At 42.8% G+C, this 19,645-nt stretch overlaps 1 protein-coding gene across 6 annotated transcripts in view; it reads right to left on the bottom strand.

The window, feature by feature from the left end:
- The window catches only part of Fmn1 (formin 1), a 389,105-nt gene that overhangs the window by 125,410 nt on the left and 244,050 nt on the right, over window positions 1-19,645 (bottom strand). For all 6 annotated transcript variants that reach the window (XM_011239295.2, XM_011239294.2, NM_010230.2 and 3 more), the window contains 2 exons: window positions 9,200-9,261; window positions 7,240-7,328 (listed from right to left, as the gene is read on the bottom strand). In XM_011239295.2, the coding sequence (XP_011237597.1) occupies window positions 7,240-7,328; window positions 9,200-9,261 (151 nt within the window). The remainder of the gene's footprint in view (window positions 1-7,239; window positions 7,329-9,199; window positions 9,262-19,645) is intronic.

Here is a 19,645-nt window from a genome sequence, read left to right as displayed (position 1 = left end):
GCTGGACTTGGTAATATGTAAGAATCATCTAGGCAGTACTGTTTTTGAAGGCATGACGGGGTGGGTCATGAAGAGCAGCTGAAGCTTGGCACCATGAGAGGGCAGGAAAGGCCATTGGTGAAGGTGCAGCCTCAGTTGCAGTTGAAGGCCTAGGACTAAATGGATCATGCAAAGAAGCTGAGGCTTGGCATCATGAAGAGAGCCTATGAGAGGCTATTGGTGAAGCTTAGTTGTAGTGGGAGACCCCAGAGTACTGGAAATCCCAGTGCCATGGAACATCAAGAACAGCAGCAGCAGTGGAGTGGAGTCAACTAGAGCCTAGAGTGCTTCTGAGCGCAGAGCTGGAGAAGTGACCAAAGCCCTTTGGAGGAGTCCAGAAGATCATGTATAGATCCCAGACACCAGCACAAGAAGCTGTAAAGTTGAGGACCCTTAGAGACCCCAAGATACTAGAGATGCCAGAGCCATGGAATAACTGCTGAGGAATGCTGCTAACAGGGAGTGGAACCAGCCCAAGAGAAAGAAGTTTGTTGTGGTCAAGAAAGATGAAAGAAGTTGAAGATCCGAAGAGTGCTTTGACATCCGACATGGAGATACAGTTTAGTTTGCCCAGCTGGCTTTTATTTTTGCTTTGGATTTTAGTTCAGTATTTCCTCACTATGATTTTTTGGAGTGGTAATGTATATCTTGTGATGTTTGAGGTATGTGATGTGATCTTTTATTTTGATTTTGTACGTGATTAGAGTTAAGTGATTGTATGAATTTCAGAAGAGACTTTGAACTTTGGGCTTTTAACATTGTAGAGACTGTTAAAGACTATGGGACTTTTGATGTTGGATCAAATGTATTTTGCATTATTCTATGGCTAAGTATGACTTCAATAGCTTTGTCATGTTTGAACAAGGCTATAGGGACTAGGTTGTAGATTATAGTAGCTTGAATGTTCTGGGCTCATGTGAAGTACTACTAGTAGGTGTGGTCTTGTTGAGGGAAGTGTGTCACTGTATAGGCAGGCTTCAAGAGCCCCTAATGCTCAGGCTCTTTCCAGTGCAGAAGGGTCACTCTCCTTCTGCATGCCTTTGGATATAGAACTCTCAGTTTTTTCTCCAGCACCACGTCTGCCTGGACTCTGCCATGTTTCCTGCCATGATGATAATGGACTGAACCTCTGAAACTGTAAACCAGCCCCAATTAAACGTTTGTATTTATAAGAATTGCCTTGGTCGTGGTATCTCTTCACAACAATACTACACAAACTAAGACAAACTCCAAGAGTACAGGTCTCATTTCTGACAGTGGGGCCTCTGGTGAGTTCATATGATGGTGAATGCAGATGAGCAGAAAGTTTATGCAAGTATCCTGAAAACATCGCTCCTCTCCTGCTAGCCAAAGAAGATGCTAACCCCAAGTAAAAAGCCCCGATCTTTACTGCATGAAAAAATCTGCGTCATGCAGAATCCTCTAGAAGTATATCTAAATAGACAGAGTCTTCATTGCCCAAAGTTTCTATAGTCAAGTGATAGTTTTCAAGTGAATTGGTATTATTGTTTTGCTCAATCACATAACAGTCTATAATGTTCAAATTTTTCCATATATTACTTTAACTTTATGTCAATTTATCCACAGAGACACAGCTGAGAGATAGGTCAGTACTTAGAAGAAAGCAGAAACCCATAAAGTAGACAACCTAAAATATTTCAATAGTGTGCCAAATAGCTCTTAAGAGTCAGAATTGGTTACTGCTCTGCACACAGTAGCTCACTGTCTGAGTGACTGGGCACCGGTGTCCTTTGCAAAATGAAGCTGGAAGAGCTCCATGCTTTTGAGGCCAACCACCAGAGGAAAGGATAGAAACTAAGAGGAGTTGAAACAGTTGGCTATTAACTCAGAAAAAGAGAGAATCCACTAATCGCCCTTAAACTTCATTTGGTAGTTGAAATGACCATTATTAACTGACATTTCTGAAAGTCTTGGTCAATTCACAATACCATCACTTTGAAATTTTGTATTCTCTCACCAAGTACAGTTTTGCAGATAAATAAGTTTGCTACTCTCTCTGTCTAATGAAAAGAAAGAAGAGAAGGAGCAGCAGGAAGAGCAAGAGAGAAGGGGGGAGGGGTAGAGCTTTCTTCCTCTATTGGCAAAGTCATCTTTTGTAGTACACGATAGCATCTAATTCACCATTCCTCTGCCTCAGTATCCTCAGTTGCAAGAATTCTAAGGCTGTGCCACCACCTTCGTCTACACTCCTTTCTGCCCTCAATTTTGTGTTTTTGCTCTACATTCTCTTCTTTCTGCAGGTTTTTTTTTTTTGGGGGGGGGGGAGGTGATTTAGTAGGCTTGTTTTTTGTTTGCGACAAGTCTTACCTATATCTTACTTATAGTTTAGGCTGCCTCAAAATTTCAATTCCACCTGTATCAGCTTCCCAAGTCCTGGACTTACAGTTGTAAAATACCAGGCCCTGGTAAAGTTGGGGACTTAATACATTTTTAAATTATTATTAGCTGTTTTTCTTATCTCCTCCAACCAGGTCCTAGACATCACTTTACAGCTCAGTCTTTTAAAATACTATGGAAATGAAGCACAGAGGGTTTGTAGTAGAACACTCTTCCTCCCTTATCTTCAGGCTCAGTACCTGCAGACACAATTATCATCATACTCTAAATTTTTTTTTTGGGGGGGGGGGGTTGAGACAGGGTTTCTCTGTGTAGCCCTGGCTGTCCTGGAACTCACTTTGTAGACCAGGCTGGCCTTGAACTCAGAAATCCGTCTGCCTCTGCCTCCTGAGTGCTGGGATTAAAGACGTGCGCCACCACGCCCGGCTCCATCATACTCTATCTTATAGCATTGAATGAAATACAGAAGTACTTACTGCACAGGGACAGGAAGAAAGTAATTCACCTTCCTTTGTAAATGTTTCCCTCAGAAGTACAGTACAGCATTGACCAACGGAGTCATTTATCATGAGTGACATCAGAGCTGTCACCAGTTTTCACAAATGGTGAGTTGTAAACATCTCTGGGGACTGGTAGTGTTTGGTGCTGTGATGAATTTTGAAAGGCTTTGCCCCTTTGGATGATGAGAACTACTTCAGAAAAGGCTCTGAATTTCTCCCCTCCCAGAATGGATCATGTCATCTCTTCATCCCTTCCAAGCAGGACCTAGATCTCCGGACTAGGTAAATGCCCTGCTTAAAAGGACTACACCAGTGAAGCAGCAATAGACAGCACTTGTGAGCAAACAGAGCGATGCCTCAGTTCATTCACTAGGAACAGAGGAGAAGCAGGTAATGCTGGAGGAAAAACAACTCGTTGTCCCTCAGTCGGGGCTTGCTCTGAGAAGGTTCTCATCTTCAAGCCGCAGGTCTCAAGGAGTTGGGAGGGAATGGCAGATAGAGGGACTTGGCTTTGGTATAGAGTTTATCACGGCTAATGATGTTTCATGCATTAGCCATGGTCTCCCAGTTCTTCCCGTATACGCGAAGCCCTTGCAGGTACACGATAAGGCCTGGGAACAGGATTTAGCTTAAACAGGGCTCCTTTTGATACCGCAAAAACCAAACTCAAGATGATTACTGAAGTGTGTGAAAGATGTGATCAGAAATGATAGGCTCGGGGGATCGATGTTGGCTGTGGTCACTGAGCACCCATGATGCTGTGCATGACATACCTGAGGACCAGAAAGGTGAGCAGGACAGGCTGCATGATGTATGGAAGGAAGTTTGTGAAAGTAAATGGAGTTGTGTATTCAGAAATGTACTCCCCCCCCCCACCCAAGCAAATGGAGGATTTTAGACAGAAAAGTAATTATTTTTACATTTTTATTTCACACAAATCACCATAGTAGTGGCTTGGTTATCTGGAAACATTAGCAGATTTCAGGCTGGGAGAACTGGGAGTCACTGCTGTGACCTTTCGAGGGGGCGGTAAGAGGGTCTGTGGGGATGGATGAGAGGGATGTGAAGGCAGGAAGACCCTGAGTGGATGATCCCTCCCTTATGATGCTGGAGGAGGCCAAGATGAGTTGTGGGGTTTGGGCGTGAGAACATTTTGAAAATTTTAAACATATATATATATATATATATATATATATATATATATATATATATTAGAAAAGAAAACACATGATTTTATGCAACTTTTAGCACAAATGTAAGTAGGCAAAGGCCTCGAGAAAAGGCAACATATCTCTTTTCTCATTTGTCTGGCAAAGTAGCAAAAGGAAATCCCATTGCAAAGGCTACACAAACCCAGTGTCTGATAAGCATCCACCTCTTGCCCCCTTGTGCTTTATGTTCTACTCATAAGTGATGGGATAATAAGACCCCCAGATACAGTCTATTGACGACTAGGCCTTCGCATTTACAAACATTCATGGATTAATTTCCCTTTGGGCTACTCTTTAATTACATTCCAGATTCTATAACAGAAAGGGTAGAGGGAACAGGAATGAGAGAGTTTTCCTTCCTTATTTTGTATGGCTTATTTTCCCTGGAAGGACTACAGCTCAGCTTGTAAGCACAAGAGAAGGCCTGTGGCTCACTTTGTATGGCTTTTTACAGCCGCAATGGCAACTCAGCTGACAGGGATGGTGATACTGTGTGATCCAGGCTTTGAAAAGAAACCAATCTGGTCCCAAACGATGGGTAGTATGATCAATGGCGTGTGTTCCACAGGGGTCACAGCCACTTCACAATGTAGCCAGTACTCTAGGGAACAAACCAGTATAGCTATGGGCCCCTGTCAATGAGCCTAAGATGATGCGCATACTCTCCTCACTGTAGACCATACAAGGCCAGCCCCTTTTGGCCTTGTCAGTCAACAGGCTGCCTCCATCCCTCCTCACCAGCATCTCAAGGCAGGATATGAAGGGGTATCCCTGGAGGGAGTGGCTCTCAGACAGCCAGGTCCCAGGCAGATGACACCTCTGTGAGAAATGGCTTTCTAAATCTGGCACTGGGGTGTAAGAGAGTTGATGAGGTGAGTGATGAGCCCAGCCGCTCAGAGCTGTGATTTATAGGACTGGGCACTGCAGGGCTCTTAAGAAACTGAAATGCTAAACTCCATGATTCATATTTTCCAGTATGTAAAACATGCTTATAGTCCACTCACTGGGAGTCAGTGGCAAATAAATCGTCAGAAAGCCAGACTCTGGCACAGATCAGACAAAAGCTGCCTTCAGAGAGGTGGAGAGCAAAGGTGAAGTGTACGTGGGTCTGGAGACCTCTACCTCTCTCCATGCTAGTCCCGAGAGCCCAGTCTGCCAACTGAGCCCAGTCTGCCACATGACAGGCATCTTTGCCTTCAGTAATAGCTGTGAGTGTTCATGGCATCAGCACAATGGCCCTCCGAACTTTCAAAATGCTTATCTAGCTAGACCATCACTGTGGGGGGAAAGGGAATAATAAGTAGTACACTAATTAGTTACCACTATTATTCTATGTCCTGGCAATTAGTGCTGAGAAACTATGTTGGGAGGTTGTACCACAAAAGGCAGAGGAATGCCTTTCTTGGAGACACACAATGTTCATTTCACATCAGTGGTTCATTGTACCAGACCCGCTCAGCTTCTGGAAGGTTTTACTGAGTGGGTTGAGTGTGGATCAATTAGAGCTCACAGACCAAACTCAACCTGCTATTTGTACTTGTGTGACTCATGGTTTTCACACTTTAAATGGCTGTTAAAAAAAAAGTGTAGAATATTTTTGTCATGTGAAATTCAAATCTTATTAGAATTCAAATTCTAAATAAAATGTATTGGGGAATAATAAAGCTATGCCCCTTTGCTTATATATTATTATCTGTGGTTGATTTTGAACCATGATGGTCCAGTGGCCAACTTGAGGAGCCATGCCTGATCCTTTGACCCACAAAGTAGAAAATAGTATCTGGTCTTTTACAAGGAAAAGTTGTCCACTTCAGGCTTACCATTTCATCCCACAATCTGGCATAACTAACCCTACCTAAATGTTTGCTACACCCTATCATCTCCAGACACCACCAGGGACCATGTCAGTGTCTTCATATCTCATTATTAGTCAACTTCTCCTTTGACGATTAGTGATGTAACAGGAGTGAGTTCACAGTAAGTAAATATGGCTTCTGGCTGAGCAGCACCAGCTCGGGTGGAGGCTGGTGATACTGATGGCTAAGGGCAATGAGACAAACTTGCAGTGGAATCCCATCAGAATCAATCTAAACATAGTCTCAGGCTGTGAGGACCAAGGGACAAGGGTCCATGTGAGAAGATACCACCGCAAGGTCCATAAGCTTTCATCGAGGCTTGGCAGTGTTGGGCAAACTTAGGATCTCTAACAAACTACCTCACCAGTCAGTCAGAAATATATTCTTCTGGGCCTGGATGTCTATGAGAACTGAGGTAACAAACATTAGGAATAGAGTATAAGACAGAACCTTGGGTGCCTGTAGGGGTAGCCTGTTAACATTCTATCTATTTTCTGTTTCCTCTTTGCTTCCTGTAGTCGCCTCTCCTGGTATAGAAGGCTTGAAAGAAACACAAAGCACTCAAAATAGCATCAGGCACAAGAGCTCCCAACCAGAGGCACATTTGCAGTCTTAGTCCCTAAATGTCTTGCTGGGGACTCCCAGGAACTCATCTATGGCTTGTAGACCTCAAAAGCCTAGCAAACAAGTTACTAAGGTATGCAGCAGAGGTCTGAGTTCTCAGTGTATGGGAGATGATACAGTAAACCAGAACTAGCCACCCTAGAGAATATATGGAAAGAGTGGGCCACGGAGACTGGGGATGAGAAAGACCTAACCTAATCAACAGGAGTGGAGAAGGTTGTGGGAAACCTGCCACAACTCAGGGCTACATTTACTGAGCATGACATTTAAGAAAAGCAGTTGAAATTCAGTGACGCTGATATCTTTTTAACGCATCAGCAAAACTTGAGGCGAAGCGGTAATGCCTTCTTTCCTTCCTCAGTTGCCCTTTTAGCTAAAATGTTTAGTCTAGGAGGAATTAAGTTGCTAGAACAAGAGAGGGGAGGGGTGTGGGTGAGAGCAGGGGGAGAAACAGGCCACACTGGACAGCCCAGATCTCCGCAGCCTTCCTGGCAGCCGACTCATCCTGCTGTATGCAATAGAGCACGGGATGACGCTGTTGTAACTCAGCCCTCTACGCCCCTTAGACTTGATGTTCATAGCTGGGAGGCAGACAGATGGAGCTTGGAGCTCTCCTTTCAGACTAACCAAAGGTATTTCAAGTGTACTTACTGTTCAGGTTTGTCCAGCAGTTTCAAGTCTTCTTCTTTGGATGTCTCATAGTACTTTCTTATTTTAGTCAGTTCATCCTCCTGGGCTCGCTGCATCGACAGGAGAAACAACTTACACATACAGTCACAAAGTCAAGAGGGTCAGCCTGAAACCACAGGAATCCAGATGTGATCCCATCCCCTGCCATCCCCTGGACCTCACCTCAGGCGTAAGAAACTCTACAGGTTGGACCCAGAAAACCCCTCCAGGTCATTTGAATACATGTTCAAGCTTGGCATTTACCAGCTAAAGCAAATGGTCATAACAGCTATGTTTGAATCTCCTTTAGACAGCTGTGAGTTAAGCTGTCCAAATTTTCCTTTTCCCAGAACAGTAGTCCTAGTTTGCACTTCCCTGTCTCACACATGCTTCATACACTATAATATGTAGTCGCCACCTTTCCTTTTCCTGAATTTCATTACGTGTACATTGTTTACATCAGTTGTTTAGACGTTCAGTCACATTCTTCATGATTTACCCAACATTTCCAGTTGTGTAAATGGAAATGTGTTAACTGTGCTGTGTGTGTGTTAACAAGCGCTGGCCATGTGCATATTCTTGCACTCAGGGTAACAACAGAAAGTATTGGAAGGCATCATGATTTTGATAGAGTTCTTTGTCATCAGTCCCTATCATATAATTCCCCAAGACTTGCACTGTGCTACTGGTAGTGAGTTTGTGCCTCGGAATCCTCATACTGCCTTCGAGATACTCAACAGTGTACCATTAACTCCCAATGGTCTGATACTTGGGAGCCTTTGGGTTTACTTGGGGGAACTATACTGATAGAAACAGGTTTAAAAAAAGAAAAAGGCCCCCACCCAGTATTAAGTAATTTCTTACAGACATGAAGAATATGAAAATAGGTAAGGAATAGCCGGACTATATTAGACTATGGGAGACATAAGTATTTGACTAAGTCATCTTATGAGCTCAGTGACCATAGCATGCATGTCACCGGGCCCCAGTTATCTAAGGATTGCTGTGGCTTAGAGGATCCAGTTCCATCTATGTATCTAGATCCTGAGAGTCAGTGAACCAGAATAGTTGACAATCATGGAAATTCTGACTCTCTAGTATCATCTCTTCACAGGAGCTTATGGACTCCTCTGGCTGTTTCCATTTACAAAAAAACAAAACAAGACAAAACAAAAAACAACCAACCAACCAAACAAACAAACAAAAAAAACAAAACCCCAAACAAAACAAAAAACCCTAAAGACTTTGTGCATTGCAGTGATGTTTCTTAAACATAATTTATCAGTCCCCTCAACTGTGCAAATCAGTTTTGTGAGAGGGGCTCTAGGCTCCATGAGAAGAAGACCTCACAGGATACTTAGATCAAATTCTTGTTCAATACAAAAAAAAAAAAAAGTCAAGTAGAGTCCCACTATATTCTACATTGTATGAAACAAAACAGGATAAGCTGTTTAAGCAACTGGCCCAGCCAGTATCACCAAGTGGGCAGTGACAGAGCTGGGTCTCAAACTTAGGACATCCGATTTTAAAGCTAGAGCACACAGTTGACATCCAAAGCTGCCTCCTGCATTTAATGTCCTCAGCTCATCTGGTAGGAGAGCAATCATCCAGGCGTTTATTCAGGTCCTCATTCCTCAGAGCAAGATGCTGGAGGGTGCCAGCATCAGCACCGGATAGGAGGCTTGATTTCATTCACTCTGTCAGCAAGTGCTAGGGTTGGATCACATCGGTGGTCTCTGCCTTGAACCAATCTGCCTTGCTGGGGTTAGAAGATCTACCAGGACAAACACTACAGTAAGAGTTAACATGCAAATCTACTTCTTGGTGTCTGAGTCCCCTACACGAAGAGGCTCAAATCCCACTAAAGAATGGGAAAGGCTTGGTGACATCGAGGGTAGAAGAGAAGATGGAGCCTCCAGCCCTGTATGCTGTTCACACTCACATTTTCATATAAGGCTGCTAAGGTCTCCAGGTCAACCACGGAGTCATCCACAGTAAATATGGCTGTCAAAAAGAAATAGGAACAAGGATAAAGGCTTTCACTTGATTCCAACACCAGTGTTCACCCCAGGCCCAGCTTCCCCAAAACATAACCCTGAACTTCTTATACAGGCTCTGCCTGACAGTCTGGGTTCCCCTTTCTCTAATACCAGGTGTGGTGGGTGTTCATTTGAAAACAAATCCATAATGGTCCCTATGGCTGGCCTGAGCCTTGGCCCTGCCTTATTTAATTCTTCAGGCTTTGAGTCCTTTCTGCAGTTTAATTTAGGCTCCACAGGAGAAGTGTTTGTGCTTTTAAACTAAGTCAGTTTGGAGGCTTGAAGCACCATGTTAAGTCTTTCTTCCCGGCTGGTAATTGAAGAGATTTAGCACGTAATGCAGAAGAGTTGACTCTTGCCCATTACCAGGAAGGGAAAGAAAAAAAAAAGACAATGTTGGCAAATTAAATGAATTCAGGCATGTGATTTCAGGCACCTTTCTGTGGCTACCACAAACATCTTGTTTGGATTAAAAAGACAAAAAAAAAAGGGGGGGGTAATCATTGCATCAACAGCAAATTAAGATCATAGAAACCTCCCATGAGCTAGTACCAAGGTAAGTTTTTATTCCCAAGTTTTTGTTAGGATTCTGCCTTTCAGTCTGTCATTTTTGCTGTGAGCTATACACTTATGATTTCATCTGTGGAGGTTCCTTCCCAGATACGTTCGGATACACATGCAACAGATTTTTTTAAAGCCTTAATGGAATTGGCTATCAAAGTGTTTGAAATTAGCCGGGCCCACATCTTTAAATAATTATTCAAAACTAATAAGGTTTGTCCTCTCAGCCGTACCACCCTTCTCTGGCTTTACATTGTGAAATTAACCAGCATGCTAGTAAATTTTCTCTGTGGCAGGCTAATTAATTTTATTAAACCAGCCAGTGATACTTAGAAAGCCTTAAACTTCTGCTCTCGAGCACCTCTGTTCCTTCCATTACACCGCGTTCCCCTGGAGTATGCGAAGATCAAGGCAAAGGGCAGCTTGCTTCTGAATTTGTTTTGTTTGTTTGCTTGTTTGCTTTGTTTTTTTGTCTTTTGTTTTTTCCCTCTGTCATTCAGAATCACAGGAACACATGACATTTTTTTTTTTTAAATAACATTTGTTAGCTGAGCTAAGAGTATGTCCCTTCGAAGAACACCAGGAAGACTATTGAAAACTCCTTCATTAGGCCACTTTCTCTCTAACTTGCAAGCTCACCCACAAGCTAATTCTAGACTTGTGGATGGGGACTGGGGAAGATTCAGAGCCTACTGACAAGGTTCTGTGAAGGGACAAAATTGAACTTCCAGAAAAGCCAGGGTGACCACCCTACCCCCCCACCCCAACGTGGTTTGAGGAAAGAATGAGAGAACCTAGCCTCTCAGGTCTCGCACATTGTTGGTGATGATAATACAGATGCACTAATTGGTCCAATGGGTGATACATTTGTGAATGGCTATTGTTTTTAAACACAAACCAAAAAAAAAAAAAAAAAAACCCAAAAAGCCAGGAACAATGTTTCTTTTGTGTGAACCCCAATATTCTGTTTTTTAAAAAAATAACTGATATAAATGAATAAGAAAAGGCAAAAATATAAAGGAAGTTTTTAAAGGGAATGTTTCCTTAAAAGAATCATATACACCGTGAAGGCTGTATCTGGGCTTAGAGAAAATAAATCAAGCCGTCTCTGTCACCAAGAAAGAAAAGGAGCTGAGGTCTTGCACAGTCTTCCACACTGAGTAAATGCTTGGCTTTAAACAGTCACAGGGCTGATTTTTAAAGAGATACGAGGTTTGGTGGTTTGCACTCCTGTGTACCAGGCAGCAAGAAGAAGATATGAAGGAAGGATGGGCCTAGAAAGAGCCTGAGCTCTGGAGAAGGTTAGTCACCCACTCAGTCCCCCAGGCAACAAACAATCACTTATTGAGTGTGGCTTAAAATTAGCTTTCTGGAAATTGCTTTTCAAGGCCATGGATATCTAAGGCAAAAAGGTTGGAGTTATCACTTCAAAGTATCTGATCTCATGATATTAAATGTCTCAGATCGAGGGATTGCAAGGCTTCAGGTGGCAATGAGCTCTAAGGAAAGTAACCTGGGCTGGGGCTATAGGTTAGCAATAGAGCAGTTGCCTAGTGTGCACAGCTTCCTGGATTTGATCCTTAGCACCCAAAAGGACAGGAAAACAACAACAACAACAACAAAGTACAAAGCAGGCAAAGATGGACAGCAGGGCATCACGTGATCAAGAAAGGCTCCTTAAGGGAGATGACAGTTAAGATCTGTAACAAAAGGTTCATTTTGTCAATATCTTGGCAGAAAAACATTTCAGGGAGAGATAACTGCAAAAGCAAGATTCTTTTGTTGGGGAGGTGTGTGGGTGTTGGGTCCTGAAGACCAAAATGACTCCCACGAAAAGAGCGAACCTTATTCATTTCGAGAGCCAAGTGGTAGGTAGGTTGTTGGGACCTGGAGTTATCTGTAGAACAGACCTGATACTCCTTACTCCTTACTGAAAGATAATATTGAGCAAAGATATATATACATACATATATATTTGTATGTATGTGTATTAGTATGGTTGCCACAGCACAAAAAGTATAATAAGCTCACGACAGAACCTAAGGGCAGCCTATGACGAATATGACTTCAAATACACAAACTTGCATATAAATGCCTTATCTCCTAATGCCTCTAAGAAGTGGAGAAGACTGGAATTACCAGGAATTCACACTGTAATTCCAATTTCTAATAACTCTTCAGAGTTTCGGATAGTCTTTCCTATGAGACTTTCTTGGCCCTTCCTATAAGAATCAAACAAAGGCATAACTCAGGAAGCTTTATCAACATGGCAAATACAGGCTCAGATATCTCAAAGTTATGAGGATTATCATCTGAAATATCTTAAATAAAATGCAATGCATCAAGACCTATTGATACAGGTAACCTAGTGTTGACCTCTAGGTCCAATCCTTTCATGAGCCATCCTTCATCATACCACCAGAGGCAAATAGCTGGCTAGCTGTTTAAGTAATGAGGGGATGAACTAATCAGTGGGTCAGTTCATTAGCTAGCTGTTGGTTTGCAGTGCTAGAGACTGAACCTAGGGCCTAGCACATGCTAAGAAAATGGTCTATCATGGAGCTATCACCCCAACAGATTTTGTTTAATACATGTCTTAAGATTACTTGGAGTTTACAATACTCAGTTGCCTCTCTTTCAAGTATTAGATGAGATTCAATTCCTCATCCTGGTTTCAAAACTCATTCTGTCCTCCATGCATTCTGGTAGTCTCCTCTCTGACCTCCTCTTCCTCGCAGCCTGGGGAAACTCCCCATCTCTCATCATACCCTCGTTCTTTCTCTTTCCTCACCTATGGATGCCCAGGACTCAGAGGTTCCCTGCTCCGGAAGGATGACTTTTGAATTTCAGAACAGAGTCCTCAGTCTGACACAGTACTTCATCATATTGTCAATGGAGTGCAATGTAAGAATGTGCCTTGTGCTAATTACACAACAGTTTCTCTCCGCCACTAGATCGGTTGAGTCCTGGAGCCAGAGATGGTTCCTCAGGCACCCTGCCCACTCTTCCTGGAATAAAATAACTACAAAGCAGTGCTGTGTGTGTGTGTGTGTGTGTGTGTGTGTGTGTGTGTGTGTGTGTGTGTGTGTGAGAGAGAGAGAGAGAGAGATGGTGGGGAGAGGGGACATGATGCAGGGCTCCCAAAGACTGAATTTCTTGCTCAATATAAGGAAAGTTTCCTGTTAAGGAGAGCTTTGGGTCTTGAAAACAAAACAAAACAAAACAAAACAAAACAAAACAAAACAAAACAAAATAAAACAAATTTAAAAATCCACACTGGGGTACTGAGGTGAAGAAGGGCAGGCTCTAAACAAATCAGCATATTATATTTGAATTCAATTTGCTTTGCTCCTTCTTGGTCGTCTCTTTCCATAAATCTAGGTTTGTCTGATTGGGTTACAGAACCATGCTGTTTACTTACTGTCTCACGACAGGGGAGACGCAGTCCTGAAAGATGGACATGACTACAGTTAATAAACAATTTCCCTTTATTAAAGAATGAACAAGACAGGCGCTGCTCCCACCACTCCACCTTCACAAACATTTTAAGAAGAAATGTCACTTTAGGAGGAAAGTGACAGTTAAAGTTAACTGGTATGTTGCTTAAGGCAGGTGCCTACACTACCCATTTGGAAATCATCATTAAATAAGCCAAACTGTTCTCGGGCAAAGACAATTTCTAGATTTACAATAAGTGCCAGGGAACATAAATTGGAAAAATGTGAAAACTGGAAGGGTGGGAGACAGTGAAGGGAGGTGGTACGGACAGGCTCACAGAATGTTCTGGAAAGTATACCACTTGAAAATAATTAAGTAAAGAGACCAAGGTGATGGGTGTGCAGGTGGCTGAGGATGTGACCTGGTAGAATTTAGACAGGATTTCATATGAGCTCTTCAACAAGTGCACTTGGTAAGCATTGGAGATGCTGGGCAGTTTTGTGCGGAGGTGTGTACTAGACAGGCCCAAATTTGGGCAGCTTGGCACCTCCTGCAGTGGCTAAGGTGTGGAGAATCTACATGATGCAGACAGAAAGAACTGGGAATAGGGCAGATCTCTGGAGCACTCTTTGGTGCTATCCCTGATAAGCTCTGGAGACTCAAGGAACAGGGAGGTAAAACCATACCGAGGTTTCAATAAACCAGATCAAGGGAGAGGCCCCACCCCCACAGAAGCACACAGAGAACAGATCTTTCTTCCTTGGTCCATGGAGGAGTGGAGCAGAGGGAAGAGAATGCTAAAGGAGAAACAAACAAAACCAACGGAGGTCAGCTTGGTCCTTTTGACGTGTTTCCAGTAAAGTCGATCATGTCAATCAGATATGTATCCAAAGACTAGAATTCAAAGACAGAGGAAGCAGTTTCAAGAGATCTGGTTAATCCTGGAATCTTCAGGAGATTAATTTTTTTTTCCCTTCCTATAGCAAGTTCATGAAAGGTTTAGGCTGAGCCACAGGACGAAAACATAAAAGTCTCAGGTCTCTGGGGAGATCTGTCATACTTGGACACAATTCAGTTTCCTATTCACCAAATGTAGTCTAGGTGTTGGGGGTGGTGGCAGGATCCATATGTCTGAAATGCCTTAGAATACGGACATAGATAAACAACCCCATCAAATCAGTCCTGCAAGCATTTGTATTCAACTTAGAAACCGTTACATAAACCTATTTAATTAGTTAACTGCTGACCACAGTCTTGGATTAAAATGTTTGTGGAGTTTCCTAGGATCAGATTGCTTCCTCTGTTTTATTCTAGAAAATATGCATTCTTGACTGAAGATGTGGGTCGATGGTAATGGGCTAGTGCCCAGAAGGCCATGAGGCCAATTGTCAGTACAACAAAACAGCAAGCAAACAAACTCATCCGTCTCTCTTTCTCTCTGTCACTCTCCTGTCCTCCACACATAGATGTCCAACTCTCATTTTACTCACCAAATCAACCAATGACTGCTCAAACATCTCTCTAGCAAGCCACACAACTTTCCTACAGTAATTCTAGCTTTGGTTCCATCTGCAAAGGGCTCATTATTCCAACACTCCTGCAGACGGTGTCAGAAAGGTGAAGTGTCAAATCCACAAAGGGGAGACCCCAGCCGTTCTTGGCTACTGCAATATCAATCATTGCTGGTGGGTTTGACTTTTGTCTCCCTCCCTCCTTAGTTGTTCCCGCCTCACACTGTCAGTTCAGTTCAAATATTTCACCTACACCTCACAATATGTCAAAAGGAAGGAGACACACGCTGTGAAAAGCCGGGAACTTTATTGGGTTCCTTTACCTTTAAAAATCTGTTACTTGGTCAAGTCTGGTTTCTGGGCTTCTTTTTTTCGCAGGGAAATTGAGGCAAACATTTTTATGTGATCCTCTGGTGCCTGCTCTGTACTCCAAGGATTATATACACAAGGATCATTAGAGTACTGTTTCCCCCATTAGGATATAATAACCGTCAGCGGGGACAAAAAGCAGACTGCTATCACAAATTCAAACTAACAGGCGCACATAAAAACTATGCGATTGCTTGAGGCACATGTGAAGGTCAGGGTCTTACACAAACGGCAACCCCCTCACTGGTTCTCCTGTCACGGAAGCAAGAAGAATCTACAGGCGTTCTTTCATCCCTTCCACTCTTCTCCACTCTGACCAGAACTCTACTGCTGAGTGGACCATGTCCAAATAAATAAGAGTGCTAGCTATTTTAAAGATGTATAAGTAGAAAAACCAAGCAAAACACGAAGAGTGACTTGTCACAAATATTTATTCCTTGGTTTTCTTTTGGGGGTGCTGGAATTGGCCCCAGGAGTTTGCTCATGCTTAGAACTGCTCTACCATCGAGATATTCCCAGCTTAGGAGATGTTCACGTTACTTGAAGGGTCATCTCCAGGCAAGAGCCTTTGTTATAGACTAGCCAAAGACAGTCTGGTTATTCAAAGTAAGGAATGCACTAACAGATGGATTTGCACTGGCTCACCAGGTTCCCACTGCTGCTTTTAGGGTAACTGTTAGGCAGCCCAGTTTATGCCTTTGTATTTCCTTAAGTGGCTGACAGGATTGCCTTGTATAGAGTGACGTGTAACCAGCACACAGGACTTAGAGCTTTGATCATCCAGGAAACACAGACTGCTACAGTCAGTGGACTCTGTGAGTGAACCTTGTTTTGCTGGCGATGCTAACCGCTAGGCAGCAGATCTAAAGCTAAACTGTTTTGCTCACATTACTCGATTTCATTTTAAGGGATCAAGAACAGGCACTGGTTAGCAAAAAAGAAAAGTTTGTTAGAAGAATTCGGATTTTAAAAACTCTGCCCCTCCCAAGAAATTGCAAACAAACAAACAAACAAACAAACACTTTACCTTCCCAGGCTCAATCAAGCAGAAAGGAAGCATGGTGGGATTCATGGGAGGGCAATGGTGGACTTTGAATGCTGGTGTGTATGTGTGTGTGTGTGTGTGTGAGAGAGAGAGAGAGAGAGAGAGAGAGAGAGAAACTTTCCACTGCTTTGCCTCTCAACTATGGAGGCCATCAGAGAGAGAGAGAGAGGGAGAAACTTTCCACTGCCTTGCCTCTCAACTATGGAGGCCATCACTCTAAGGGAGCTGTGAGAGGAAGGGACAGGGCAGGCAGAGAGGAGTGTGGAGGCAGTGTGGAAGAACCATTCTGAGGTGAGACCTCCTGCCCCTGCTGTCTCTTTTTTCACAGCAAATTCCTCCAGGGGGCATTCCTCACGCTGCTATGATACCCCCCCTCCCCCCTGCCCCCCAGTCACCCTGTCTCTCCTCCCCTCGGTGCCCAGAGCCTCACAAACCCTTACTAATATCCAAGTGAGATGCTCCAGGGCACCCTCTATAAAGCAGCTTAAAGAAAACTCGGGCCACTGCATCAGAGAGTAAGGAGGGACAGTGGGCGGACTTTCCTGAGGATTAGCAGTTAGTGATTACTGTAAGCTTCCTCTCTGTCAGCGTTGCTCAAAGAGTTTCACATTAAGCTCCACATACAGAAGGTGAGGCCCGCTGCTTGGGTTTTAGGAATGGTAAAGGTGAGGTATGAAATCACTCTGCATGACTTCTCGAGGTCAGTTGTACTGTCATTCAACTTTCCTCCAATGGAGGAAGGATTTACTGGATCAAAAGTACATTTCTACTCTTTACAGGTACAGCCTTTACCATTAGAAAAGTATTTTAACATGAAATCATGAAATCTAAAAACAAACTAAACCTCCTTGAGATAATGAACCATCAGTCAGCAGACAAAAATCTACAGAGAAACCTTACTTTTTTATGGCACCATGGGCCTTTTACATAAATAAGCAGTCTATGAGGGGAATCTCGTGTGACCTATATTATGAAAATCCATGTATATATTACCAATACCCATATTCACTAATATTTTATTGTCTCCAGTGTTAACACTAACATGCAATTTCAGTTTATCTAATACAATGACCTAACTTCAATATTTTCATAGCTGAAGCAATGCTAAAGAACTAGTATGCCAACAGAGTTATGTAACACAGAATTTCTGGGAAGAAGGAAGTGAAGTTTTGAGAATGCCTTATTTTAAACAAAAATCTATACAAATCACTGGAAATTTTATCCTTTGTGCCAAAACTCAATAAAATGGACGGAAAAACACATTGAAAAATGAAGAACCACAAAGTTCCTTTAATACATAAAGAATAAAAAATATCAAAGGAATGTAATTTCCAGTCTTTACTGCACTTTGGATTGCTTGTCAAAATATCATGTTAGTTGATGAAGACCTTAATTTAGTCTCTGATAGGATGAGAGGCAGGTGTGAAAGACACAGTAAATATGGGCTGTCTGGAAAAGGGTGGAAATGGCCACAAAAGGGACCTTTAGCTCATATATCCTAAAACCTCAAAAATCATCCAATCTTATAGGACAAAACCCCCAACTCTCCTCTAAGTCCAGGCATGTACTATGCCCCAAGATACCATCATGTAGCTACAATTACAATTGTCCATGGTTCAAACCTCAAAGAAAGGCAGACTGCAGAATTCACAAAGCCACCTGGTCTCCATCCCCTCTGTTCTCCGGAGGGAGGGCAGTGGAATGAGGAACAGTTTGGGTTACGCTGCTTCTGTTCCTCCATTCGTTCTGCTTTTTTGAGCCAAATTACATTCCAAGCAGATTGGCCGCTCTTGGTGGATTGCCTGAAGGGCGGTGTAAGGAAGGAGCAGCCTCCTCTCTCTGACTCCATCCTGCTATTGAAGGAATGTAGAATGGCTTAGAGAGAGGAGAGGGAGCCCCACTCCTGAGGGGTCGTAGACTCAGTGGGAGGAAAGACAACATGCTACAGAAAAGAAAGGGAACTATTGGAAAGGCCTTTCATTTTTTTTTTTTTTCTAATTTTCTAAATTGGCCTCTATCAGTCCTAAAGAAACTGATTGACAGTGGCCTCGTCATCGGGTTGGTATGCCAGCAGATCATGGTCACAAGGCACTTTTGATGGTTAGCTCCCTCAGACTGTGTCTGTTTCATAGTCTTTGTCCATTTCATATTCTTTACTTTCAATACACAGTGGCTTGTAATGGGGAGAACAACTTAAATGAAGTTCTTTGAACTTTAAGGTGTATTTCTAATTAAACTAAATTAAATGTCACAACATAAACAAGTTGGATTTGAGAAACCCTACACAGAAGGTAAATGATAAGAGAAAGGTAGAGACTTTGTCTCGCAGACTAGATGAGATAATCTGAGGGTATTTGCCAAGGGGCTATGTCCCCCAAACTTTCAAAGTTTCCACCTTTTCACTATAATTATATCCAAAAGGAAATTCAGAGCCATCCAAATTAGCAAGACATTTAAACTCTTAGCATCTCCTTTTAATTTTAGATCTTCTGTGTTTCAGAGTGTGGATGTTAGTTCTTGTGTGCACTTGTGTAGCATGTCTCTATACGAGAACATACCTCAACAAGTGTCACTAGAAGAGCAGACTGGTGAGAATTCGCTGTAAGGATACTGTGGAGACTAAAAACTTTTGAACAGGGCTTCTTAGACTACAGTGAGATTTTTCTTAGGAAAGTCTTCAAAAATTTACAATGCATTCCCAGTGCCTTATCAAATTCATTTTTGACACCTCCCGTGGTTGAGGACTCCAGGGTCCAGGTTCCAGCCTCTGAGCCTTCCTGAGCTGGCCTTTCTTTCTCACACTGAGCCTCTGACATAGACCATAGGACGCAATGCAGCTGAACTTTCTGACCAGACCATTAGGAACTCAAATGAAAAAAAATGTTTTATTTTGATGTCAGATTAAATATTATAAATATAAGTTCTGGGTGTGCGGGAAATTCCAAATGAATGCCAGGAGGTTTCTGGCACCTAGTGTGTTGCAAGGCATATGGAAGTTTGTATCAAAAATAGTCAACAGCAATTTTCCATCTCCCCTGGGATGAGAATAAGAGAAAATTACTAACATGGAATGAAAACACTAATTTGCAATCATGTAGCCAGTCACTGTGTCCACACATGCCAAGTGCTTCTAAATATAAGTCATTCCATCTCATGATGGAAAGCCAGGAGAAACTAAATTACTTATTCGGTATGTCGTGGGTCAAACACAGGCTTTGTGAAACGTCTGATCGTCTTTTTAAACCGTTTCATCCAAGCTGGGAGGTGGTGGTACACCTTTGATCCCAGCACTCAGGAGGCAGAGGCAGGCAGTTCTCTGAGTTTGAGACCAGCCGGATCCACAGAGCAACTTCCAGGACAGCCAGAGTTACACAGAGAAACTCTATCTTGAAAGAACATATAAAAAGTCATTTCCTCCATAATTA

Source organism: Mus musculus, chromosome 2, assembly GCF_000001635.26.
Source record: "Mus musculus strain C57BL/6J chromosome 2, GRCm38.p6 C57BL/6J".
NCBI lineage: Eukaryota > Metazoa > Chordata > Mammalia > Rodentia > Muridae > Mus > Mus musculus.
Note: the sequence above shows the minus strand (reverse complement) of the source record. Positions and strands in the feature narration are given on the sequence as shown.